This window comes from Numenius arquata, chromosome 16 (genome assembly GCF_964106895.1).
Source record: "Numenius arquata chromosome 16, bNumArq3.hap1.1, whole genome shotgun sequence".
NCBI lineage: Eukaryota > Metazoa > Chordata > Aves > Charadriiformes > Scolopacidae > Numenius > Numenius arquata.
Genome location: NC_133591.1, coordinates 6,545,245 through 6,572,300, shown reverse-complemented (window position 1 = coordinate 6,572,300; position 27,056 = coordinate 6,545,245). Strand labels below are relative to the sequence as shown.

The following is a 27,056-nucleotide window of genomic DNA, read 5'->3' as shown; positions in this document are numbered from 1 at the left end:
GTCACATCCATGTATAAGCTATAATTGATGTTTCCCCCAAGACATTACATTCATTTGCTGCTAAATTACTTTATTTACAAAAATAATTTAATAAAACAGCCACTCACTTCAAAATTACAGCTTCATCTCAACAATGGAGTATAGATTGAATTACATGGATTTTTTTTGTTAAATGTCATATTTGTGTGGTCTATAAATGAATGTAATATAGTACAAGACATAGTGTAAGACACTGATTAACACTGAAACTCACCAGGGGAATAAATAGGTGCACAAAGCCTGCCTGATAGGAACTTGGCCTTCTGCCTTTATAGGGACAGAGGACCTGAATGAAATGAAAGTGAGATTTGCAAAAGGACTTTGAAAATCTTACTGGGTGCCTGCCCACATTTTTCAATGCCAAAATAGTCCTGCCAGTTTGCTCTAAGACCTTGTTTCTAACATGCTCAGAAGGAGACAGTCATCTTTCTAGTGATGCCAGAAACAGCTGGTTCAAGCCCAAAATATTTGAGGTGCGATTTGTCTAAACTAATATGAGCAATGTACAGTGAAGCTCCTGCTTCAGAGCTATCTGCCTTCTGCTCTTTCATAGTCACTGGAGTGAAAGAGACGTTTTAAGGGCAGAAATCCCTTGGCCTCTTTGGGATGTTTGCTTTAGGCTGAAAGGAGCTGAGCCCTAAAAGTGTCTGTTTCTTTGTGTTGACTACAAGGGACACTTAGTATGACTGGAATATTACGGATGTTTGCAGTTAATAAAAAGAGTCCCAATGCTTGCATTCCTGTATTTTGATTAAGAAATATGCATGAAGTTAGACAGAGAGACAGGTAGTGAACATGAACACTGAATGTTATTTTTGTGTCCATTTTTTATGTTTCATTTTGTGAACGTAAAGGGACTAATTTTTCAAAGATGTTTAAGCCTATAAAGATGCATGTAGATCTTTGGTAAAATTTCCTAACAGTTTGGTTCATAAGGTCCCCCTTAAATTAAAAGCAGCTAGCTGTGTGCATCATGTAACCTGTTCAGAAAACCCCCCTGTGTTGCTAGTCACATTAACGTGGATAAATCCCTTCAGATGTTTCACCTAACGGTATTTTACGGAAGTGACAAATAGTAAAAATGAAAACCCATTCAAACTTCCTTTTATGTTTAGCATATAATTTTTTTTCAGCTTGTTTTTTTCTGAAAGCAATTAATTTTATAAGCTAACTAGCTCTTGTGTGTCCATCCAGAACTCTCTCTACGGAAGCTGCAGACACATCTCAGGCTGTACCTGGACTGTGGTGATGCCTTGCTCACGACCAACCAGAACTCGGCCATCTTGAAGCTTAGCAATCTTGGGTTCTTCTACCTTCATGAAATCAGCCACAAGGTCAGTGATGTCAAACTGCCACTCAGAGCCTAGCATATAGGTCAAGTGGCCTCCAAGCTCGGAGGATTCAGCTACAAACTGTGTGAGGACTCGCACCATGGCGTGCTGATACTGCAGGGTACAACCTTTTCCTTTTTTCTCATCATCCTCTTCGTCCTCACTGTCACGGGTAGGCCTGTAAACAGATCCAGGTTTGTTATCTGCATTGCCATGATCTCCCTACAACACTGCAGAGCTTCAGTTGCATCATATTTTTAATTAGATTAATATTACCATCATCTGCTACTGTGTGAGAAATAGGAAACCACATTTTGTATGTGTAGGTTACTAAGATCTGAGTGAGATGCTTGTACAGCTTTTTTGTGCTGTACAATTTAAAAGCTACTGTCACTTCTGTTAGTGGATTCTTTCTTTGAGTGGGACCTCCCAGCAACTTAAAAATAATGTCTGCCGCTGCTGAGATTTCAGTGGAACCACCGCTTGTTCACCGTGTCTCCAAGCAGCAGCCAAATCTTGCAGAGGGCTAAGGAAAGCAGCGTGAAATGTTTATGAGAGGGCAGTTCTGGAACAAACTCCTGTGGCAGCTCAGCAGGGATGGGAAAAGATGTTTTAGCATCCTTTCCTCCACCTTTGCCCATAACATTTGTATCACTTTGTTCAACTCTTCAAAAACTATTCTAACACATTTGGGTTTCCCTGCGTAGGTAACGCCACCCCACCTTGTCCCACATCTCTGTCTCATAGGTTCATTAAGCCCTCTGCATTTGAGAAATATATCATGATTTCACCTTAAATCTCCTACAGTTCATGCAAGTGTCTGGTATATTTAGTCATGTAATGACCATGTGGGGCTTTCAAAAAACCAAATGAGGCACTTAAGTTACCTCTCAGGCCATCAATTACTCAGGTGTACAAACACCATGCCGGACTGCTGGGACTCCCAGTCACCCCACAGAAACGACTGCAGCGTTACACACACTTTCTTTAACATTTTCTATCTGTCCTCCTTGCAAATCTAACCCATGACAATGTAACAGCTTCCCATAAAACTTATATAAGGCATCACAGTGATTTGTATATGATAGCAGTGGTGTCACACCTCACAGAACTTTGTCTGGTTTAAAACCCAGTTTCCCATCAATTCTTCTTTTTTTGTTGCTGTTGTTTATTCCCTGGGACCCACACATGGATTCTTGTGTCTCTTTCAAGTCAGGCATTAAGCACTGTGTGGTCACGCTTTTACTCATTATGCCCCTATGCTGAGGAATTCATTGCTCAGAAATAATTTGCCTTCCTCCTTTACTTATTTATTGAGCCTGAAGCCACCTCCTTCGCAAGGTGGGAAATATAGAGTAAGCCTCTTATTTTTCACAGTATTTTGGGAACTAGCTTTGTGTTCCTTTATCTTCTCCTTTGAAATACCAGCTATGAAAAACTATTATAAAACAGAATTGCTTTTGTTATAAATTGTTTTATGACAGAGTTGGCAAAGAGTAAGCTGAAGATGTAGCTAAGAAAAGCCCTTATGCTCTTCAAAATGATAGAAAGTCCTGGTGTTACAGAATATAATACACTGGAAATACATTTTCAATGTATCAGTTGTTAGCTGAATATATATATTTCACCTCAAGTAAATGGTATTTGGTACAGCCTTTTTGGTTTCGTGTGGATAAAACAACAGTGTCCATTATTAGTTGCTGAATGAAACATTATTGAATAACAACTGAATTGTTAAGAAAAAAACAGGATCCTAAAATAGGATTTACATTACACAAAGAAATAAGTCTTACAGAATTAGACTAGCTGGGTATTTCAGGGAAATTTTCAATTGTTGTCTCCTTCCCAACACAAGTGTTAATCTGGACTTTGCCAGTCAGCAAAACAGCCGCAAGAAGAGTACTAGAAGGGGGGTATTCATAGAGCTTATGTGGCCCATGCCTATTTAGGTTGCTTTATAATGCTAAAAAGATTTTATGAACTCCTTAACATTCCCACTTCCAATTTGTTCCTGTATCCTGACCCTCTTCAGCTCATCTAAGCCATAGCCCAGCTCTGAATTATCTCAGACTTTGGGAAAACCAAGTGTAGCTCTGAGATTTCAGAATTTAACCCTCTTTTAGTAATACAGACAGTTCTGTTAGTACCCATGCAGAGCTGGGGAAGAATATGCAGGAACTATTCAGGTAAGTACTTAGGGGATTTGGGGGAAAAGAGCCACAGAGCCAGTGGGAACCAGTTTTCTTATGGGAAAAGAGGCACAGAACCGGTGTTCTGTGGCTTGAAGAAAAATGTTCACGAGTTCAACATTCACCCCAACTTAATTTTTTTTTTACAGAACTGTTTTCTGTTTCTGTTCCATATCCAGATGTTTTACTTAGTTCCAATGTGTTTCTGTTACTCCTATTTATTTCTGTGCTTATTTATTTCTACTTTGTTTAAAACTTTAGACTACTGGACTGTTCAAGAAGAAGAACGTTCAAAACAACTTTCACAGAAAGAACTTTTCAACCCTAGTCCCATCCGGCTCAGAAATGTGAGCTGTGGGAAGAATGACCAGAGATAAGGAATGTTTCGCAGAGGGAGTGCTCCCGCCTGTGCTTCCAGGCTTCTGACTGTATGGGCAGCCAGCACTATCAATCACTAAAGTATGATTCAAGTCCAACTCTTTCTTTGTGGTATCTCTAACGAACAAAGGTAAGGGCTACATTTCCCTACAAAAACATTTACAGGTGTTTTCATGTTTATAGTTCTTCATAGAAATGCATGGTTTCTATTGCATGAAAATGTGGAATGTCAGAAAAGTATCCCTGAACCATGGAATGGACAAGGCACTTTCTTATGTCAGTGCAAAGTAAAAAGAGAGGTGTTTGCATTTTCAGTACAAGCTTTGCAAGTCTGCTTTACCAGGTACCAACTCAAATTCATTCAGTTTTTACACAGATGAGACCCATTTCCACTTCAAAGCCACAAACCCACGATTTAGTTAGTAAGTCAGAGCACTTCAGTGTTTTCTCTCTACGGGCCCAGCAAAATGCCTGAAATCCACTGAATTGCACAGTTCCCTTCAGAGTCTTAAACTTCTTGTTACAGTGTTTTCAGTAGGCTTAAAATTCTTCATTAAGCAGTGAGTTCATTTTCTTTTTAAGACATATCCTCATGAATATATGCTGTTGCTGCACATTGTGCTTTTTTCCCCCTTGGTCATCTCCGAGGTTAGCTCTGCATATCTCCCAGAATCCTTCTTATCCTATTTCTTGCTGGTTGGCAAACTTGCTTGGAAGATTTTTTCGCTTTTCTGGACTGAACCAGAGTCACCAGAATTACATTTAATTTACATTTTGTACAGAGAAAGCCTCTTCCAGAGAGCAGACTTAAAACAGCAGCCCTGTTACAAGGGTGCCTGTGAGCACTGATCTCATCAGTGATCTGTCAACTTTATATTATAGACACTGTCTGAGCAGTTTAAATACGTCTCTTTTAATTTGCACCACACTCAAACCAGGCATCACTTTCTTGGGCCAGATGCTAATTTTCTGTTAAAAAAACCCTAAAGAAATCAGTTTTGCTGGTTTTGAATTTGAAATACTCATTAAAAAGAGTCATGTATTTAAAAAACATTTTCAACACCTCTAATTGAAAAAAAAATCTATTTCGGATACAAAATATAAGCCACTACAAGTTGATTTAGTGGAAGCTACAGAAATAAGTTGCACATAGCTCCACTCACAGTTCAAGAAGAAATGCAATTTGGTGCCTTTACAGATCTTGAAAATACAGTCTACCTATTAACAAAAATCTCTGTGGCCTTATCTCCATAGGACATTAAAGTCAATTAACTAAATGAGTGAATTTACAGCATGTTCAAGCTTTGTGTGGATGTTGTTATTCACAAATGGAATGATTTGAATCCAGTTTCACTTAATTTGCCTTAAAATACGGCTTTAACGTATGGCTTTATTTCTGAGTGGCAGCATTCAAAGAGAGGTTTAACTAAAGCAGTTTATTTTTTCCTGCATTTAACTTAGGCTAACTTTCCTGCTTTGGTCTCTAGTACTAGACAGGACCAAAGTAGAGCTACCACCTAATTAATCGTTAGTTCATCTGACTGCCCTTCATAAGCAAGACCATGTCTGGCTTAACTCTGTTTCGTAGGTTTTGAAGGTTTATGCTACTCAGAGGTTTGCAGTAATGGCTTTATCAGCCTTTGTTCAGTAAGGCCGGATGCTGGAAAAGGCCAGTAAACTGTGCCTGGTACTGGAGTGTATGCTGGAGTCACACCGTGTGATGTCTGCCTCCTTGCGAGCTCATGAAAACAATGTGCTTTTCCCAGTTGTAAATATTTACTTAAATTAAATTTCCAGCTTGTTCTGTGAGACTTTAGCTGTGCAACTCCTGTTAATGCAAGTAGAAGCTGCTCATCCCATGTAAATGTATGTGGATAGAGCTAGTGCAGGAACTTCGAGAAGAAGGTAATTTTGCAGATGCGTGAGGAATCAAAATAAATGTTCATGTTAGACTTAGCAGAGTCTGCCTGGACCTCTTCTATACTCTAATATTTGACTTCAATTTAAATATACACCTTTCGTTTGCTGAGATTGTGGGCTTTTTTTTGCAGCCCATTGCGGGAGTAGAGTTCCTGTTAGCCCATGCTTGTTGGAGGACTGCGTACCATGCATTAGTCATGAGTTGATCCATGGAGCCGACTTTCATCTGGAAAGGGAGGTTCTTCGTATCTGCAGTAGCACACGCCATAGATCAAATTCTCCTCTGGTAATAGTAAAACTTTGCTATATATTTACAGACTGATCTGGTAATTTGTATTACTGCTCTTACGTAGGGGAGATGGATTTTTTTTTTCCCGAGTTTCTGGCATAAAAGCAGCCTGTTTTTTTCTTTCTGCTCCTGTAGCCAGTTCTTGCTCTTACAGTAGTTCAGACCAGGTGAAAACTGATACAGTTCAAACTTAGCTAAGCATGTGGCATTCCTGAAATTTTTGTAAAGACCCTGTCTTTTTCATTGCTTTGTGGAAATTATTCAAGAAGTTAGGTAAGCAAACATGTCTGTAATCACATGTAATTTACAATTACAAACATGACAGGGTTTATAGAGAGAAGCAATACATTTTATTAGATCAACAAACATCATTGGAAAGAACAGATGTGATTTGGGGCACATAAATAGTTTTTCAGGTTTGAAATAGAAGCAGCTATATTCAGATGAAGAACAGCCATGCTGAGGCAGTAGTTTCACAAGCGTTTCTTTTGTCGACAGCACCAATAAAAACATTTAAAAGATTATTGTAAACCCGGTTATATTTTGCCATCTGGCTCAGCCCCTCAGACAACTGAACCAGCACAGCCAGGCTGAGCATGTGGGAAGGAGGCAGAGAGGGAGCCGGAGGAGGAATGTTTGGAGGTTGCTTAAATGTCTCGGCACAATCCTTGTAAGAAATTATCAAAAATTTTAGCTTCTGTATAATGATGAATTACTTTATAGCAATGTTTAGTTCTTGCCAAGAAGACAAGGGAGTGGTGTGAAGATACCAACCCTAGCGGACAGGAGAAGAGTAGAAAATTGTTCCGTCTGTGGTGAGGTGAGGAACGCAGAAGACACATTACAATCCTTCCATGACTAACCCTGAGAACAGTGGTATAGTTTCAGTTGACCTGGTGGGCCCTGTGCGACTGAACCTAAATTTAAGACTGCCTAAGCCTGTTGGCAGGGACTTTCACAAGAATCCAGAAGCTAGACGCCCTTGTCTTTTCAAATTAGTTTTCTTTAAGGATAGATATCAAAGACCTCATGCAAATTGCAAATACTGGCAATGAAAAAGAAGTTGAAGCAATACAATGCTATGGCTTCCACATCTGCTAGGAAATGCTTGGATTTGGGGTTCTTAAAAAGATTAAAGCACTCTTTCTCTTTCAGACCTGTTCTCAGGTATCACACAAGACAACCTTCTCACTGTACAGCGCTAACCCTGTATTATACATACCGGGAGGGCATTGTGAAGAATTACTGGCTGAACCATTGTTCAGAATAAGCGAATGTGGCCTTCTGGCTGAATCACTGAATGAGGATTCAGGAAACCAACCTGCAGCTCCTGGCTGTAGTCCAAATGTCTTGTATGCTTCAGGTCACCTTTTAAAAACTCATCATAAAAACCGCCCCATGTTTAGGATATTGAGAAACGTGTAGCTATGAAGGAGAGGAGGTATAAGCAGATGAAAAATTAAAGAGAAAAAAAAACAACCAAAAAACAAGAGGAAAAGCCACTAAATCTCAGGTAAAAGCCATCCAAATCTAAAAATAAAGGAAACGTGAAAACCTTATGTACAAAGTAAATGTCAGTGTGAGCACAACTAATGCTAGGCCTAGACTGCCTATTGATTTAGAATACCCCCCCCAAAGTTAAAAAAAAATCCACCTGAATGTTCCATAAACCAAGAGATAATTTATTTCTAGTTGAAACCTTTCCCATTCACATGGGCATGGACTGCTGACACACAATGTCATAAACTACCAGCTGCAATTCTGGAGAATGATACAGTGTCCATACTTTCTCTTCCACCCTTCACGGAAAATGCTTGCTGAAGATGTGCCAGCAGTTCAGATGCAATCCGAGCAGCAGCAAACTCGCGCTGCTTGCCAGCTTGCAAACAGAGCAGACTCTCAGACCATTATCTTTATTTCAGCTGGCCAAATAAATCAGAACTAGACACCAGGGGGTAAATTTCCAGCACTGTGTGTAATAGGTTTAAAGTCAGAATGTCCACGACCGTTAACCACAGTTGACTGTCTAACTCACTGAGCTTGCTGCTGGAAGTTTAGTCCTATAATAAACATCAATAGCGTAATCCTGCAGCCTTTTACTCAGCAAAATCCCCACTGGTTTTAGCAGGAGCTGTGCCTAAGGGAGTGTTACAGCACTAGCACATGACAGACAGAAGAAGGTAATTTAAGTGAAACTTTAAGCAGGTGGCATATGTTCCGTTCATTCATCACCAAGCACATCTCTTCCTGCCACAAAGGGCAACTTTGCCTTTACCACTGAAGCAAACACAAATTTCTCTTGTGCCAGATCCTCACCACCTCTTCTAGCCAAGAAAAATGCCCACATAGCCAAGAGGTATATCGGTCCCCTTCTTTGGAGCTCATCATCTCAGTATCCTGTAAATTGTCTCCTATTACCCTGAGTTTTATGCCCTCATAAAGTGTTAGATAATTCCACTCCACTGCTGTCTGTTTGGGCTCTTTAAGGCTCTTCAATAGCTGAGATGTTCTCCTGGGCAAAGCGAGTGCTTTAGCTAGAACTGCCACAGTGTTTAGCACTGCTGTTACTGCTGCCAGAAATGCTTTTTCACTGTATTATAAATTTGAGCTGGTGTCATGCCTTGTTCTCCAGTAGTATTTTTCAACAAAGTCTGAAATCCACCAATATAGCAGTGTTCCTGGAAGTTATTAATCATGCAAATTGTCCAAATGATGGTTATTCTACAACTAGTATTTTAGTAGGAATGGATAGAACAGAGCTCAAAATCCCTGCCCTCCTTCCTCCCTTTTTTTCCCCTTCTACATTGGTCTTGGTACAATGTGTTCATCAGAATATGGTCTTCAGTAGGAGCATAAGTGGGTTTTTTGCATAACTCAGATCTACTAAAGAATGCTTCAGCCAGGTCTGCTGTAGAGTGCATTTGTACAAAGATTGAATAATCATCCAAATCGCAGAATGGTTTGGGTTGTAAGGGACCTACACACACACACACACACTCACACGCACTCATACTCTCACTCTCTCTCTTACACACCAGATGAGAGAGGTCTGGTTCTTTTCCTCAAACTGCATGATACAATTTCCTGTGTGGAATTGATTAATGCTCCAGGCAAAGGCACTGACTTTTTAAACTATATAGATCAGGAGAAAATGTAGCCTACCAATACCATTGTTGGATGTTATAATGAGGGCTAAGACAGACTGTACAGCTATTTTTAAAAAGGAAATTTTTAAAAAGGAAAGTTTAGATTCTGAAAAAGAGTCTAAAAATTGTTGTGTTCAAAAATCAGAGACCCTGGGCACATATCTGGACTGTACCAATTCTGTGAGCGTACCTTTTATTGGTGGTGACGGGTATCCTCCAGCCTTTGATCTGGCTAAGCTCTGTATCAGAGATCTCGATCTGCAGCGGGAGCCGTGGAACCCAGACCGTCACTTCTAATTGGGTGGTAAAATGCTGGTAAGTGAAGTTAACAATAGTATCCACTTTGCTTTTCATTTCCTTGCCATTAACGAAGATGGAGTCACATCTGTCAGAAACCTTAAAAAAGAAAAAAAGAGAAAAGATTAATTAGGAAATGAATAAAAGTTCCTAAGGAAGCACGAGGAATGATACATCAGTCCAAAGACAACACTGATAATGCAAGTCATGCATATTGTATTTTCAGTTTTCTAATTAGTAGCAAACAGTGATAAATGGACTCCAGGGAAACAGTTCTGCTTTCCTCAATGGATACTACTCAAACTCCAAAAATAATGTAATGATGTTTTATAACCTATGTGAATCTTTTATACTAGGAAAATTAAACTCTTCATGAATCAAACTCCATGTGCATCAAAGTTTATGTTTACAACTTGCTTAAAGAACCTGGAAAAATGGGGCCATATGTTAGTAAGAAAAAGACTGACTCAGAACCGTAAAACAGAATCCTTTCCTTTTTCCTTGAGCACTGTGATGCTGAAAGACAAAGATCCCCTTATGGCTCATGAGCAGAAGTGCAGCAGAAGCATTAATTTTTAGAACTCCTCAGTAATTGTTTTAGCAAAATGTATTCATAGTTGCTTTGTGTCGTTATATGAAATTACTGCCAGAACTAGCGCATGGGCTCTATACTACAACTCATTTACCCTCTTGGTTTCAGGGATCCTTTGGCACAAAATCAAGGTCCTGAGCACAGATCCTGTTGATACAAGGAATGTGACATGGCAATGCATTTGACCGCATCCTGGAAAGAAGGAACTCCTTCTTCAAGAGGTACAGGTTTATAATATATTTATGAACGTGTGCGTGTATACTTTTAGATTATATAAATACATACACACATTTAGATTAATGTATAACATGTTTATATATATGTATATATACGTATATAGGCGTTTATATGCATATGTGCTCGTATCTGTATCTATATACAGGTTTGCATTCTGCTTTGAGGCCAGAGGTGATAGTCTCCAACAGAGTCCATGTACTGTGGTTTTAATCTTTTAAAACCACGGCTTATGAGATGTAGTTGTGTTACTGAAATGGACTTTGTTCTCTTGTCAGGACTGTTCTGTGTCATGTTGTATAACGCACTGGGACTCAGATCTGAAGGGATCCTGGCTAAGCCAGTGATTAAAGTCTGGTTTACTGGAGTTACTGAGACAACTCGTGTAGGCTTCAGTGGGGAATATGCTGAAACACAGGTTGGTTTTGCTCCGCAAACATACCTCAAATCTTTTCTGATAGTAACTGGAATTAGGGGTTATTGAGCCAAGAAAAATTACAGAAAATGTGTAGCAGCCTTTTTTCTTTTTTTTTCTCAAAGGCAGTCCTCACGTATGACTTTGAAATTAAGTTTGCCCTGCTTTAAATCTCGGAATAACGTCATTTTTCACTTGAGCTCTAACATGGTATACTGCTGTTAGATGGACAGTACCTGAGTTCTAGTATCATATGGAGCACATTAATTAACAAAATTTTGCCTAAATGGCTCTCATAATGCTTTTAAGATTTATAAGCAACTTGCCTAAGAATCAGCTAGCTCGGAAGCAAAAGAAGCAGCCTTTATGCAGGTCATTCAGTGACAAGTTTTATTTCTAGAATGACTGTGACAGTGAAAATTATGGCCACTCTCAAGCCAAGCATGGAAGGAGAAACATTTGGGAAATGTGCCAGTTGACCTGTTGGTACAAATCCACTGAACATCGGCCATAGCAAATGACTGTTTCACACATTGAGACCACGCAGCCAAACTTTTCAGATTGTCTTCATATAAACTTTTATAACATCACTGTACAACTAATGTCAGTCTTCTGTATTGCTGATTAATAGGTAATAGCTTTGCTAAAAATATTGTCAAGTGCCTTGAAATTCTTGTTAGAAAAGCTCTGATGCTTTTCTCTCCATACGCAATACCCATATATAAAGTAGAAGAGCTGCACTTCCATGTTTACCATTTCCAAGTCAGCTTCTCAAATCCTAATCAAGGTACTGAAACTACAATCAATTGCTTTTTTACACCTGGACTAAGCCAGGTTGTGAGAGATGGGGAAAAGGAAACTCGGTCACTCTTCTGGAGAGAATACTCCTTCCACATAAATGCTTAATGAGTACAAGAATTTTTAAAAAAATAGATCTAGCTATCTGGTAAAGAGCTTAAAATGGTCTCCAGGCTCAGGAGTACCACAAATGAGATGGAGAATACTCAGAATCTTTGTTTCCCTCTCATAACGTGTCACAAGTGTCTCTGGAAAGTTTAAGCACATTAATCAAGCCCATTAATTGAATGAGCAGCTGAGATTTTAAATCATAAAGTCTACATCTAGGGAGTTTTCTGAGAATTAATACAAGACAGAAATAATTAAGAAAACTCAAAGAGGGAGGGATAAACATCATGACTGAATCAAGGGGAATAACTAATATCTGACATGACAGCAGCTAATATTTTAGATTCTCTTCTTGCTGCTTAAAATGTTCTTGTCTTCTTGTCAGCAGGCAAGAAAGGTGCTAAATTAGGGAACTGAAAGATGGACTTTAATTGTAGCTGTAAAAATACCAGGCTAGGCTTACAAATTTTGTAGATTATATGTCTAGACAGAGCCATTCAGTCATTTATATACTGACCAAGAGGTACGTATAAATCGGTATATATTACTGTGCTATAGAAGTTCACCCAGTGGCCTTGTGTAGAGTTCAGGCTTAAGCGTATCTTCCAGAAAATCCAGCCTCGATAAGAAAACTAGAAGAGAGGCATTATTGTCGTTTCAGTTCTCTATCTGGAATTTAGGTTTACTCTGTTAGGTACAAGCAAACCAAAGACTTTAAAGGAAAATTAAGTTTGTGCAAATAAGGATGAAAACCACAGCAGTCAGCTGAATCCATCTGAATCCCATGACCACTGCTAACCTTCCTGGCTAGACTAAAGCTCACCTCAGGAAGCCTCTGTTACACTCTCACGCGTTTACTTACTGCCATGTTTCATTCACTACACCTTACAGCAGTTGTTACTTTAAAGTAGATTTGGTTCATCTGAAGGAAACAAGAAACTTGAGCATGTGCAGAAAATGCCCAGCACTCCTATTTCACTTGGGATCTACTAGAGACCCAGGACACAGAATTAATTTCATCCAGGTCTTAGATGCGAGCTGGAATTTCATGCTAACAGCACTCTAGCGCTCCTCCACAGTGAAAAGGGAATGAGCAACACACACTGAGCTTTGGGGACTCGGTGCAAGCTGTGTTCTCTGGCCCTTTCACTTTCTCCCCTTTTGAGTCTGCTCCATGCTTTTCTAGTCACTCTCTGACTGGCAGAAGTAGCTCGTGAAGCTGCTGGAAGAGGAACTCATATGACATGCTGCTGGACTTTGGGGAGTACAGGCCTGTTTACATCAGAAAGCGCTCAGGCTCGCCATGGGGCAAGCTCTGACAGAGCAGGGAGACACAGGCAGAGTTACAGGAGCAGGTGACTTAATGCACAGACTTCTTTTGAGCTGCTGAATCTGAGGGAACAAAGAGGGAAAACGCAGTTAAATCTCTCCTGCAAACACTACACAGTGAGAAGACTCAGCACAGACTTAGAGCTGCCACCTTCATCTAAAATGCACAGAGCAGGCCTGTTTAAAAGTCTGTCATTTTCTATTGGCAACTGCCTGACAAAATCAGAAAGAGCTATTTGAGACAGTTTGCAACCAGGAGGGCAGCCCGGCCGGTGATGTGCTCCGCTCTGCAGGTCAAGGGAGAGAGAGCTGCAATTAACCTCTCTGGGCTTTGAAGCAGGTGATTGGCTCCAATCCCCACAAGTGACTGTAAAAAGCACAGTTCGCCCTGTACAGCCTGTCACAGCCACCTTGGTTTAGACTAATCCTGTACAAAAGTAGCTAGCAGTCCAAAAGAGTAATTGGGAAACCATTCCATGTTTGGGTCAGCAAAGCTTTACACACCCTTTAGGTCAACAGGTAAAACAGAGGGAACATGAACTGCCAAGAAAACAACGCCTGCTGCGTGGTTCATCTTTACGTGCAGGTTTGATTCCAAAGCTTGTACTTTACCCTCTGCTTGCAGGTCATTTTGTCAGGAAACGGAATGAGACAGACGTAACAGAAAACTGTCACAATCCTTGTGCCCGTTAACCACTCAGGAGTTTTTCGGTTAAACAAGGCTTTGTTGCTGAATGCCTGTTTGGCACAACCATTTTTCCTCCATCACTCTTTCCTGTGGGAGGAGAGAGCAGGATGGCTTCAGGAGAGGCCTATCACCTGGGCATCTCTGGTCAGCAGCACTTCAGGGCTTCCCCAGCCTGTACCACTGCTCCGAGCTCATCGTTTCTCACCTTCAGACATACGCATCTCACTGATCTTTACATGAATGGTGTGTGCCCACGCAGCTGTGTATGAAAATGTACAGTGAATTTTAAAGGGAACATCTACTACCCAAAGGAATTATGTTTAATTTGGTATGAAGCAACAGTGACTAAATGGATGCAAGAGTGACACCAAGCACAGACTGCCCTATGGCACTTTTCATCTGTGAATTTTTAACACACAAAACCCAAAAGGATGGTGGTATTTTTACAGCCCATTTATAGAAGAGGAAATTGAGGCACACGCAAGTGTGTGTCAGACCTGGGTCTAACACACTGTCTTTTCAGCTGAGAGCTATAGCCCTTTGGTTATCCAGTCAGGTCCCCAAATGGCTTAAATTTGAAGCTCAAATTCACCCTTGAAAAGAAGTCCTTTTTACGTTTACTTTCAAAAGAGCCTTCACCAGTACTTCAGCAGAACTGGCCTTTACGAGAGGGGGGGTTTGCCTGGATCGAGATCTACTGGCATTTAAAAATACTTACGTTTAATGGAAAAGATGCACAGAGATCTTCAGTTTTGTAACCCCAGTTTTTCAACAGCAAAACCCAACCTTATCCCAGTCCCTGCCTGACACATCTCTATTTCTGATGTCCAGCATAGGAGGCAGAGCCCAGAACGTGCTCTGGCTGCAGCCGCCTACATCCTGGGCAAACAGGCTCCCCCAGCCCTGGTCTCGGGAGCCAGAGCGCGTGTGGAAGAAGAGGTCCGAATGACAGACTGGCAAATTGCAGATGTTTATAAAAGGTCAGAGGATCAACGCACAGGCTACTTTGCAGTGAATGTGTAAGAGATGCAAAGTCTCATTATTGTGGCTGAGGCTCTGAAGAGAACAATTCTAAAAAGATTTTAAAGTGACTGGTGCCTAGAGTAAATGGCTCACTCTCATAACAGTCTTAAAACTGTAATTTTGTGGTATTTCCTGAATGCCTTCTTTTCCACCTCTTCAGCGGCATTGTTCCTGGTTGTCTTGTTAGCCCGTTAGGAAGGACTTGCGGAGCTACTTCAAACCCTTACGCTGTGTGTTTTTCTTCTGCCTCTTGCATCTTTTTATACAGCCACAGCATGGCTGTATCAGGGTTTTTTTCTGTTTTGGATTATTTTGTACTTTATTTTTATTATTGCTACATGTTTGCTTTAGAAGCACAGTCTGAAATTACTTCCTCAGCCTGAGGAATCTGCCTTAGTGTTTGGGTAATAGTTGAAGACAAAAAGTAGGATTATTCTTCTTCCCGTCCTCTTTCTCCTTCTTTCAAACACCTACTTACCTCTGTGCCTTCCCTGGCTCCCGTCCCCTTCTGCGCTATGCACTGCCTGAAGCCATGGCTGGAGTCTCTCCTAAACCAACAAAGGGACTGAAAGATACGCCTCATGTCTTGAGACAAATAAACAAACAAAGGGTTTTCCCAAACCCTTTTTCAGCTAAGAAATGCTATTTTTATTTAAATTCAGAATTGCGCCTGATAGTAGTCAGTCCTGAAACTTCTTGTTTCAGCTGTAGTTGTATGTTACGTCATGACATGTTAATTATTCTAGTGCACAATATTTGCCCATATACATCAAGTAATAACATAAATGTATAATTTTTCATGAGATTTTATTTCCCTTTTAAAATTAAAACTAGTTGTCCAAGGTTGAATTACAGTTCTGCCCCAGAACAACATGTTGTCTCCTCTTGGGCTTGTGTGGCAGAGACAGTCTGGTGTCTCCCTGTGCTGTTGACTCACACAAACCTCTGCAAAGCACTTCAGGGCCAACCTGTGAGACGCCTGTTTTTCCTGTGCAGGTGGCAGCACTGCTGCGCGGGGCTCCTGCGGTGAGGAATCGTATTGTCCACCAGGGCCCAGCGAGGCGAGAAGCACCCCGTGAGGAGGAGACATCGACCTTGCTGCTGACACCCGTGCAGCGAAGCAACTTCCCAAGCAGTCCTTGCACTGTACGTATCAAAGCATTGCATGTGGCCTGCAGTTATTTCAGCCTCTTCCACAAGCAGGGATTTTTCTGTGCAGTTAATTCCGGCAATAGTTCTGCTTCCCTCTGCCCCAGCTAATTATGTGTACTGGGGTCTGCAGATATTGTCTCCAAGCAATTTCAGGCAAATAGTAGATTAAAAATACACGGAGTAAAGGATGGCAAATGACATGATGCTGAAATTGAAACTAATGAAAACAGAAGTTTTATTCCCTTTTAATTTTAGACATGTGCAGAATAGTCTTAGAAGTGTCATTTTTGAAACAATCTTTTCATGTTAATTTGTTTTTATTGGCAAATCAGTTCTCCAAGTACTGTTCTCTGGAATAACTGCTGTAGTTTCAGATACAAGTGTTGGCTATAGGAAACCCTTGAGATACATTCTAAGGTTTGTTTCCTACTTAGAAACAATAGCAATAGTTTAAGTCAAGTATTCCCTATCCCAAGTATTCGATATGTGTTTGTTTTTCATCTTATCAGTGAATAATAATGTTCCACGGAAACAGTATACAAACTGCATGATTCAATGCAATCCAGTAGCGATACTTATATGATAAAAATATGAATCTAATATTTTGCCCCCTCTACTACCAGCTTTCACTGGCGAAAATGTAGAGTGAAATACGTCGAGATGAGCCTGAAGCGGTTCCACTGCTCTTCATCTTAAGTAGCCTTAAATTGCAACATCTACCGAGAAGAAAACCATATAGTTCTACGCTGAAACAAGAGGTATCCCTAATCTTGTTGTTTGGGGAGATTTGGATTGGGGCAGGGAAGTTCGTTCAGCCCCCACAGCACTGTGGCATCCTGTAACAACAGGCCAGTCACATCATCCTTCAGCAGGAATATTGCTGTGTACGGCTCAGTTATTTTCAGATACACTTGTTCTTTCTTTAATTACCCAAAATCTAGATCTTGCATCCACTGAAGTCAATCCAATTTAATTGAGTGGAGGATAATCAAGCATCAAAGGCCAGAATTTCCGAGGTTAGCAAGCATTTAACCAGGTAGGTGGAGATTTCCAAAACCAATGAATGAATCCATTGGGAAATCCAGGCCATTTTGAAATTATCATTTTGTAATGGTTATTCTTCCCAGTTTTATTGTTCTAAAAGAGTAAGGTGGGAGATTCAAGACTCATGTCTGGACTTCAGGTTTCTCTCGTTAGAGATAGAAGCACAATCTGACAACCATTTGCTTTGAAAGTGAGGAGTTAGTAGGAGCACAAGTGCTCAGCCCAACGCAGACCCAGCTCAAGGCCCCTAAGAACAATCCCCATGGCTACAGTGAGCCACACAGAGAACATTACATTACCGATAATCACAATATCCGTAACTCTGTTTGCCAGCCTGGGCCTATACTGAAGAGTATTTGTGGCAGTGGTACAAAATACAAACCGTAATTTATACTCAGGTCTGAAATGTAATGATGATGAGTTAGAAACAAGATTGAAAGGAAAACTCTTTGTCCAGGAAAGCAAAGATTGGGAAAACCAGATAATAAACTGAAGTGCTCTGTGTTCAAGAGACCAGAAAAACATGATGGTCCCAGCGATAGGCTTGTGGAGGGGATTCTCAGTTACACAGATGCACAGAGCTCCACATGGGTAACATGAGACCACATTAATAGCAGCTCGGCAGCAATTAGCACAATAGAGTTAGTGATACCCTATTGTTTTATTGAAGAAGCCTCTGCTCATTTCCTCTGTAGATGTCACTATTTAACACTATTGATGAAGAGAAGCAGGATATTGAGGGAGGAGGGAGATGAGACTAGGTATAGCTTGTAATGATATGAATGGGTATTGGAAGTTTTAGAGTGTTTTTACCTTTTAACCCCCATTGAAATGCACTGAACTAGAGGGAAGGACAGCATGGAAGACATTAACATTTTGGTTTCACAATAGAGACAATTTCTGTGGCTTAGAAAAGGTGCAATGATCCATGAATGTACAATGAGAATTTAAAAACCTGCTGTACTGAATGAAGTGTGCACTATTCAAAAACTGTTGATCTATGCAAAATTATTAAACAACACATGAGATCTGCCAGGATTTCAGTCCCAGGTGCAGAGCAGCTGCTCTCATTCACTTTCCAGCAAGCCGTGCAGGGGCGTTCCTGCTGGAGATGATAAGTTTGGCGGGTGCACAGGTTGAAAGGGGAGGACCAAAGAAGGTGGCTGTGCTTTCAGACTCCAGCCTGCTGCTTGGCCTGACTTAATTCCGGCTCAGTAATAACTGCTGTGCAGTCTCGGCAGTGGCACAGCTGCTTGGAAGGGCAGATGCTCTGGCGTTTCGTTCTTATTGATTATGTAGAGTGAATACTGAGAGTGATTGGGGGGCAGCTAATGGCAGTACATGGTGGCTGCCAAAATGTTCTCTGCTTCATGTACCAAGTTCCTTTACTAATCAGCTGAGCTTTTAATTGCACTTTTTCTATAAAAATCAAGCTGAGGAATTCTGTCAGAATTAAAAGTTACTGTTTCTGCTCTCCCCACTGATTTATCATCACCATGTGCAGATTAAGAGAGAGAGATCATCTTCATTAGGTCAAATCAATGGTTGCATTAAGATGCTGGTGTCTCTGGGAGATAAGAGAATGCCTTTGTTCACAGTACCTGGAGTAGACAGTGGTTGGTCCATCAGGAATGTCAGCTCCCCTGCACAAGAAGAAACGATGCTTGATACCAATAACTAAAAGATGGTGGTGGCTGTTGCTGTTGGTCTTAGCGCAGACATTTATACAGTCAGTTGGGAAACCAGGTGGGACTCTACTTCGATGTGTGAAAGAAAAATGGGATGTAACTGGTAGGGGATACAGAATGATTTTTTTAGGTTTGATACAACACTCATTGAACTAAATAAGAGACTTTCTACTGATTCACTGGCCTCAGACCAAGAGTTTTAAAAGATGTGAGGACTTCACTGTCTATTGCAATGCAATGACAGCCAACTGTGACACAAGCTTGGAATAGGGAGATTTTTAGGCAGTGTTTTTTCAGAAGCTGCAGTTCTTTAGTATATCACACTTCAAGTTGTTTGGACAAACTGCAATTATCTCATGATAGAGCAGCAGTTCCACTGCCAGGATGCAGAAGACCAGGTGCACATGAAACTTATCTCATGTGGTTCGAGCTCATTTAAATATAATCGCATTTTGTGTTTGGAAGAAGCTTCAGGAACACTTTTGTTTTTTTTTCACTCAACCGCTGCTTTCGTTGATAACGATAACACATGGAGCAGAGCTCAGAGCAGGATCTCCTGCTTCCTTGTTCACTTGTGATTGAAATTGTGCCAGTCCCTTTCTTGCCCCATGAGTTTCCGCTTCTTTTAAGCAATCCAGTATGCAAGTCAGCATGGCTTCTGCTTGCCTTGTCACCATGATGCAGCCCCTCTCCTGGGCTAACATCCTTCCAGCCATTCCAGACAGGCTTGCTTATCTCTAGACAGACATCTTCACCATTTGCACTGAGATAAAGGATCTCTCACCAGCACAAATTCTAAGCACATGCTTGTCTGAGGTAGCTTTTGCTTAAGTATTTGATCCTTAAACTTCTCCAGATTTGGCATTACCAACACTTGTTAGTTTAAGTAAACATCCACGTGCTTCATATTCATCAGCTGGTATCCCAGAATATACGCGAGTATCCCAGAAGGCCTTAAGAGCTGTTTATCTGGTGAAACCCCAGGATATGGTGCCAGCTCTCTTGCGCCAGTTTTAATTGCAAACACAGAACCTGTTCTGTAAAAGCTGTTAATTAGCTGAAACTAACACATATGTTTGAGCTATAAACCAAGGTGGGTTTTTTTGCCCTCTCTCCTTTTTTCCCCCTACTTGAATAACACAAATGGGGTTATAGGCTGACAGAATAATTTACACATCATTGAGAAAAGTAAGAGGGGAGAATATTCAGGCAGATGTAGCATACTTCAGTTCCCCTGAAGTTCTTTGTAAAATAATGGGCTTTAAAAGTAATCTTCTGTGTGCTAAGTAAACTTAGTGTTCATGATTCATGGCTCTAATCCCTGTGACTAAAATTTAAGATCTAAGGCACCATGAAATTAAAAGAAAAAGAAACAATTACATGCGTATTCATTCAATTTCATGTATTGCGTATCCTTCAATTTTTCCAATGAAATTTTAACAGAGGAAATAGAGGTTTCTGAAGAATGTGTACTTGAAAAAAACCAGCAGGTCAGTGGTAACTGCTGAAGCTAACCAGCTCATCTGTGCCTGCTGGTTTCTTGACGTTCCTGGAGAATGCAAGTCACCTCCAGATTTCCTCATGTCCCACAAATATTACATAGATGCTGCAACACTGCGCAAAAAGCTCAAGGACGCTAAGTGTGTACAGCCCTCGTGCAGGACACCAGCCCCTCAGTCCTTCCCAGCTGCACAGACCCACTGTACACAGGAGGACGCTATCCTTATCTCAAAGGATCAACAGAAAACCGGGGCGGGGGGGTGGAAATCCAAAAAGAGCTTTTAAATGCACAGCAGTACACTTTTATTTTGTAAAGAAAACTGTGGTCCTATGCCTTTTTAGTGCATTGACATTTGTAAGTCTTCCCGGCTCGTTTTTAATCTCTGAGTAAGAGCAACAAACAATTCATTAATTAGTAAAAAAGAAAAAAGGGACATTCAGACAGCAAACACAGCCAACAGAAGCAGCTCTCAAACTGCATTCATTCAGCCAAAATTATTTGGAGAGAATGTCAAGAGCCTTTACCTAAAAAAAATTACCTTCCTTCTCTGGTCTTACAAGACCAGACTATATTAGGTTGTTTTATTTATCTAATATAGGATGATGCAGAAGATTGGCATTAGGAGAGAGTTCCCTATTCAATAAATGGAAAAAGCCAGGAGACATAGATGGATGTCATTCAAAGAATTGAATTTAGATATATACAAAGACAGTGCCCGTTCCTCACATATACAAGATGGTCAAACAATTTCTAGCCATCACTGGATCACACATCCTATTGCACTGCAGGCACTACAGTCCTGCTGATGCTTTTAATTTTAGCACAACACTAAGTATTTGGTGCTTTCTATGAAAACTCCCATTCCTGGAGTCATATTAGTCTGCAAAAAACTGAATTTTTCAAATATAGAAAGCATCTAGCTGTAGCGGGTACTAAGAACGGTTTAAAAACGTGGATTCCCTAAAGGCTTAAAACACAGATGGGCTCCAAAAGGGCCCCAAAAGTATTTTGAACCTGCTTTTTAGCCAGTATTGTCACTTTTCTGGAGGGAGGGTCAGTAAATACAGTAAAATACTGTAAGGCCAGCATTTTAACTACAATATTCCTATATATTGTGCATAGCAAAAGGCACTTTTTAAAATGACAGCAGTATTGTAACAGTACAGGGGGCTTTATCTACAGTACAGGGAAGACAAGAGAAAAATGTTCATTGGCTACAGAGGAGCAGCTGGTGAAGGTGAAAAGGAGAGTTCTGCTCTTTCCCATCATCTCCCTTCCTCTCCCCAACGTCCCAGCTCCCATGGTAGCACTAGCCCTGGGAGCTTCCCACTGGATGGTCCTGTGTCATCTCCTTGGTGACTGCCCGTGCTGAGCTGTGCTTCTGTGGACGGCACTCCCAGGGAATACTCCTGGACAGTCACTCAGGGAAATAGAGTGAGGTCCTTCAGGGTGAATGCACTGGAAAGAAAAAAGTCTCAATGCATCAAAAATACGGCCAGATTTTCATTTAAGTGTACAGTATCGGGGCTCTTGAAATTGTCAGGAGGTGTCTGAATGACACAACAGATCTTTTCCAAGAAAATATTTCATCTCTTTTTAATGTCAGAATGACACGATCATGAGACTCTGCTTAACTCCTTAATGCAAAGTTCTGGATTTACTCCTGTATATAAACAGATCTAAGAGTGTGCTGAAGATGGCATGTTTTGGTTGTGACAGTCTCAGGTTAGATGCTTACATTCTGCTTATAAATTCAGAGGAATTACTACATAATACATATATAAGCTGCACCTCAGTCAGATGGAATCCCTTGAAAATAGGCCCCCATATAACCCGCTGTTTCTGACAGCCGAACACCTACAACTCCTCCTACCTAAGGTTTCTTGCCAGACCAGGGGAGGAGAAATCCAAGGTGAAACCAAGGGAAGTTTAAGGATGGAGGGAGTGAAGGCGGGTTTACAGATATCCCATGAGTTTGTTACAAGAATGAAAATCTGATCTGCTCACAGCTGCGTTTGTGTTCTCCAGCTGGAACAGGAGAGGAGTGAATTGTCCCTCTGGTGCAGGAAGAAGCAGGGAGCGGAACAGAACAAATCCTGCAGGAACAGTCCTGTTTGGGGAGACTGCTCCGGGTGAAGTCTGCTCTGTTTCTGTCTGTTGTTTGACTTTTATTGTGTCAATAAATCCAAACTCCAACAAGGGGGAAGGCAGCACATCCTGGCTAGAGTGTCTATGCAGAGCAGAATAAGAAAATGCCTGGTGCAATTGTAATAGAAATGTTTGACTACTGCATTGATAGTAATGAAGGTGTCATACTGAAGATGGAAATGTTTTTTCGTTGCCATGCACCAATGGTGTATGTGCTCTCTATCTAAAGGGTCTGCAGGACTAAGGGGCCGCTGACTTCTGCTAACACCTCCCATCATTTTTCTCCTCTTTCATTAGCATTCTGGAGCTTTCTACCTTTAAGTGTCTTCCACTTTGGGCAAAGTGTGGTGTTAAGGAAATGGCCTTTTCAAGGATGACACCTCTCCCTACGTGTTACTACCCAAACATGTAATTCAGCCACACGTGACACATACATGGTTCTCTGCTGGTCATCTTGATGTATTTTACAAAGAGAATAAAATGTCATAATCCTTCCTTTTACCAACAAGGGAACACAGCTTACGAAAACCCTCGAACAGGAGAGGAGCCCTGAGGACACATGATGTGTGGCTCAGAAGTAGCTTTTGGGCAGGTGGCCCTACACTGAGCAGCCCGGGGTTGCCAGGTCCAAAGCTCCAAGCCATCACAGGAGAAAGGGTGTGCTGGGGGTGCAGACCTAAGGATTACTAGGTTCTGCAAAGCACATAATAGGTCACAGAGTTCTCTCTTTTGAGAAGAATTTTTTAAAACCGGATAATCACCATGAGAACAACTGTCAAAATGCCTACATTTTGGATGATACAAAAATTACTTTTTTCCCCAGAGCGCTTCAAAAACCATGACCTATCAAGATCAATAGTCTGCTATTGACTTTAACTTAAAAGCAGAGATTATCAGAAAAATCGGTGTAGAGCTACCTGACTCCCCCATTGCTTTCTTCACTGGATCATCTGTGCTCCAAAGCCCATATGACCTGGGTGGACTGAGCTTCTGTCTCACCGAATAAGACCCTGTTAAAATCTAGCTACAAATGAGTGTTCTTCCTGTCTGTCAGCCTTTCTCCCATCTACAGCCACAGTACATGTACTTGTATGAACTTTATCTAAATGCCAAGATAGATCTGTAAAGCTCTTCAGTTCCCCTATTGAATCTGGGCAAAAATAACCCTTCCAACTCATGCATGAAAGGTAAGTGACAAACCGCAGAGTGCTGCCATAAGTTTTCTGTTGTACTTCTGGATTTTTCTCTTTTGGTTTGGTTTTTAACATCTTCCCTTAGGGCTGTGTAGATACAGAAAAACATACCACAGTCAAAGAATGTAAAAAAACATGGGAACAGAACAAAAAGGTTTCTTTCTTTTCTTAAAGTTAGACCAATTCACTTCATCACAAGGCAAGAATATGTAAAAGCTAAGTACAACACAAAAATATATCCCAAACCCTGGAATCACAGAAAACATATGAATCTGGTCTTTTACTAGCAGTTAGGATTTTTCTTCTTGTCCAGAAAGCCTAAAGGCAGATTACGGACTTAACAGGAAGTAATATTCAATCCGCAGGGAAACAAGGGATGAGCGCACCAGATGTTGCTTGTCAGGATCACGTGTATTTCTTTATATTTCTTTCATGACACCACATTTGCCTCATCATTCCCTAAAAGCCTCTGGTATGGACCTCAGGAAATGCAGATTCGTATAAAGGCTCTGCCATTGATAGAGCGTAGAAGGAGCCTGACCACTTCATTAGCCCGTATTGCTGGTGCCTGTCTGCAGGGGAGGGACGTTGCCACTCCCCATTCAGAGGGTCAAATGATGTCAGAGTTGCAGGTCGCTCCAACACTGGGGCAAAGATGTGCTTAGACCATAAATTTGTTGGGTTTATTGCTGTTGTCACACACATAGAGCTACTGAATGCACGAAGATGTAGAGAATGTTAAAAAAAAAAAAACAAAACAAACTAGTACTTCCAGATTGTGTCTGAAAAAGAAATGGTGTCATTAAAAATGATGCATTGTTAAAAATGCCTAAAATAAGGGATGGGAAAAGTCTATGTTAAAAATCCCCAGAAGACGGGACAGGGAAAGCAAAATGGAAATAAAGTAGTGAGGTATTCCGAATACAAAGCAGGTTGACAGTACTGGCAAATGTACCTGATCGAGCTGCACATGAGTTAGCCTGGGTTTTGTTAAAAATGTGTTACAATTTCACATGTATTACATGTATGCAGGCTTGGGTCAGTTTGCCCAAGGTGAATTCTTTGCTGTGGCTGTGACCCAAACTCATTAGTTTAAATTTAGCAGAGATTTTATATGAATTTTAGTTACATTGCCCAAGCGGGCTTACTCTGAGGGGTATGAGTAAATGAACAACCAGAGAGGTGCAATCCAGATGGGAAGTGTCCCATGCACAGAAAGTACTGGCACATGAAACGCTTGGTTGTTATTGTACTTCCATCTCCTAACTTGCTGTAGCGACAAAAAACAAGTTAATGCGAAGCACAGATCTCATTTTTTAATTAATGCATACTTTGCCTTTTGTACTGTTGTTCTCTGGAGACACTTCCTTCCCCATTCATACAAATTAAACAGCGACAATGTAATCCAGTGCTGTGGCTGCCACATTTCTGCCTGAGCAGAACACAAATCCTGTGCTACCAATATCGTATCCCAGGCATCCCTACCACAGGGTAAGGAGTGCTATGCTGTGGTTCTGTACTCTGAAAATCAGCACTGAAGGCTTTCTAGATGATTTTGCCCTTTTTTTTTTTTAAGAAACCCCTGTTCCCTCTCTTCTTCACTGATCTTGGAGTTTTCTTAATACTGGCTTCTCAGCTGACATCACATGGAATTTTTTTTGTTACAGTGTTCATGCTGCAAGTGCACTTTGGGTGCTGTGATAGGAGAGCTGCCATCTCCTCTTCTGTGGCTTCATTTCCTATTTCAGCCCGAAATCTTCAAATAGTTTTTTGCATTGATTTCCCACTTCTGTGGCAAAAGAGGGCTTAGAGAAGTTTTGTTTGGGATTTTTAACTACACCTGCTGCCAATAACCATACTTTTTTTTCTGTGCATTCACCTAATTCTCTGATAGATTTCATATTCTTCCCTTTCAGCTGTTTCTTTACAGCTCTGGTTTCGTTTTTGTCCCTTTAAGTTATAGCTATGTGGCTTCCCATATCTGTTTTATTCTCCGCACATAAAGACTTTCAAAAGGGCCTTAAGAGAGTGGGAGCCCTGCATCTTCTTAATTTATGTTGGTGATAAGTGCCCAAGATGACCCTTTTGAGACGTTTAAGAGCTGGGCAGTCAGTGTCTCAAAGCCAAAGGGCTGCTACACTTGCACAGAAGCCTGCGACGCAGTGGGATACGCCGCCATGTGGGAGGTGTCTCCCCCTGTGCATGAGGAAATTTCAACACTTAAGGATGGATTATCAAAACCACCTTTGAAAGATATGCTCTCGAGCTTCTAGTGTAACTGTAACGTCTTCTCCAAACCTCCTGCCTTGCTAGGGGATAGCTTTTACCACCGAGCAGCAGGGGGGCAGAGTCAGGATGTTCCTGTGACCTTTGCCTGTGCTGCTTGAGCAGCCGGGCTGCCAACATGGCTTGAAGCTCTGCCTGCAGACACACTGGAGAGAGAACACAGTCCTGGATGTGCGCTGATCTTTGACAAACCCAAAGGAATCTGTCCATCACAATCACTTTGGCCAGCGTGGCAGGTACCAGGGACTACCGAATGTCCAGTTTATTTTCTGTTTGCTAAAGGATAACATGGAAGAGGACACAAGGGATCTCACCACTGACATGGCCCTAAAATGTAAATACTCCAAACTTTCAAGGAGGGGAGAGCTCATGAGTTTAAAGGAAATTATTTCTGCCTGCCAATAATTTCATCTTTTTACCATGACAACATCCCCCTGCAACAGGCAGCTCTGTAGACAGTTTGTGGCTACCAAAGCTATTAGATTCTGTTTACTGAAATAACTATTAAAGTCTCATGTTTTATGCAGCTCATAGATGTAGTCCTATTGATTTAACTTGAAAGAGCACCCTTTTTTTTTTGGTAGTAAGATGTTTGCTTTTCTACACTTTGCTGGCTTCCTTGTTGCCTAACACGACAGCCTCTGCAGCTGGTGTAGGTCACCAGTTTTCGGTGAACTAATGTTCAGTGCAGGGCACTTGTGCTTATTGATTCAGCATTAAGGGCCACTCTTGTGCAGATATATTCTGCCTTGCCCACTTAATTTCTAGCTGTGCACTCAGGTTCAAGGGGATTATTCAACGAAGATTTTATTCAAACTAGAATAACCAAAACTCACTTGTTTCCTGTGCTGCTCAAGAGGCTGCTATCTAGAAAACACACCTGCACCTTGAGGTGCTGCAGCTCACGTACTTTACAGTCCCTGAAAGGCACTGTCAGAGTCGTCAGAAGCCACGGGAAAGGTTTGGTACAAAGGGTCTATTTCTCATGAGGTAAAAAGGCCAGCTGAGTTGATGACAGTCAGGTAGCACTAGAGGGTGTCTCGTATGCCTTCCTGGAGAGCAGTACATGCGCAGCGGCTGTAGCTACAGCAGAGGGGTCAGGCAAGGTCGCACCAACATCCTGCACTGAATTAGGGAGTTGGGAAGGGATGAGCTGCTCCAGTCAGATTCCTCCTTTTCAGGATACCTTGTTTTTCTTTTCCTTAGTTCTTTTCTTATCTTTCAGTGTCATCCTAGCCTTCTTTATTTAGAATCACCTTCATTTTCAG

General features: G+C 41.2%; 1 protein-coding gene across 1 annotated transcript in view; it reads right to left on the bottom strand.

Moving 5' to 3' along the window:
• Window positions 1-27,056, bottom strand: part of TMEM132B (transmembrane protein 132B) — a 250,861-nt gene that overhangs the window by 2,652 nt on the left and 221,153 nt on the right. Inside the window, exons 6-7 of the mRNA XM_074159500.1 lie at window positions 9,483-9,688; window positions 1,275-1,548 (exon numbers count right to left, since the gene is read on the bottom strand). Of these exons, the coding sequence (XP_074015601.1) occupies window positions 1,275-1,548; window positions 9,483-9,688 (480 nt within the window). The remainder of the gene's footprint in view (window positions 1-1,274; window positions 1,549-9,482; window positions 9,689-27,056) is intronic.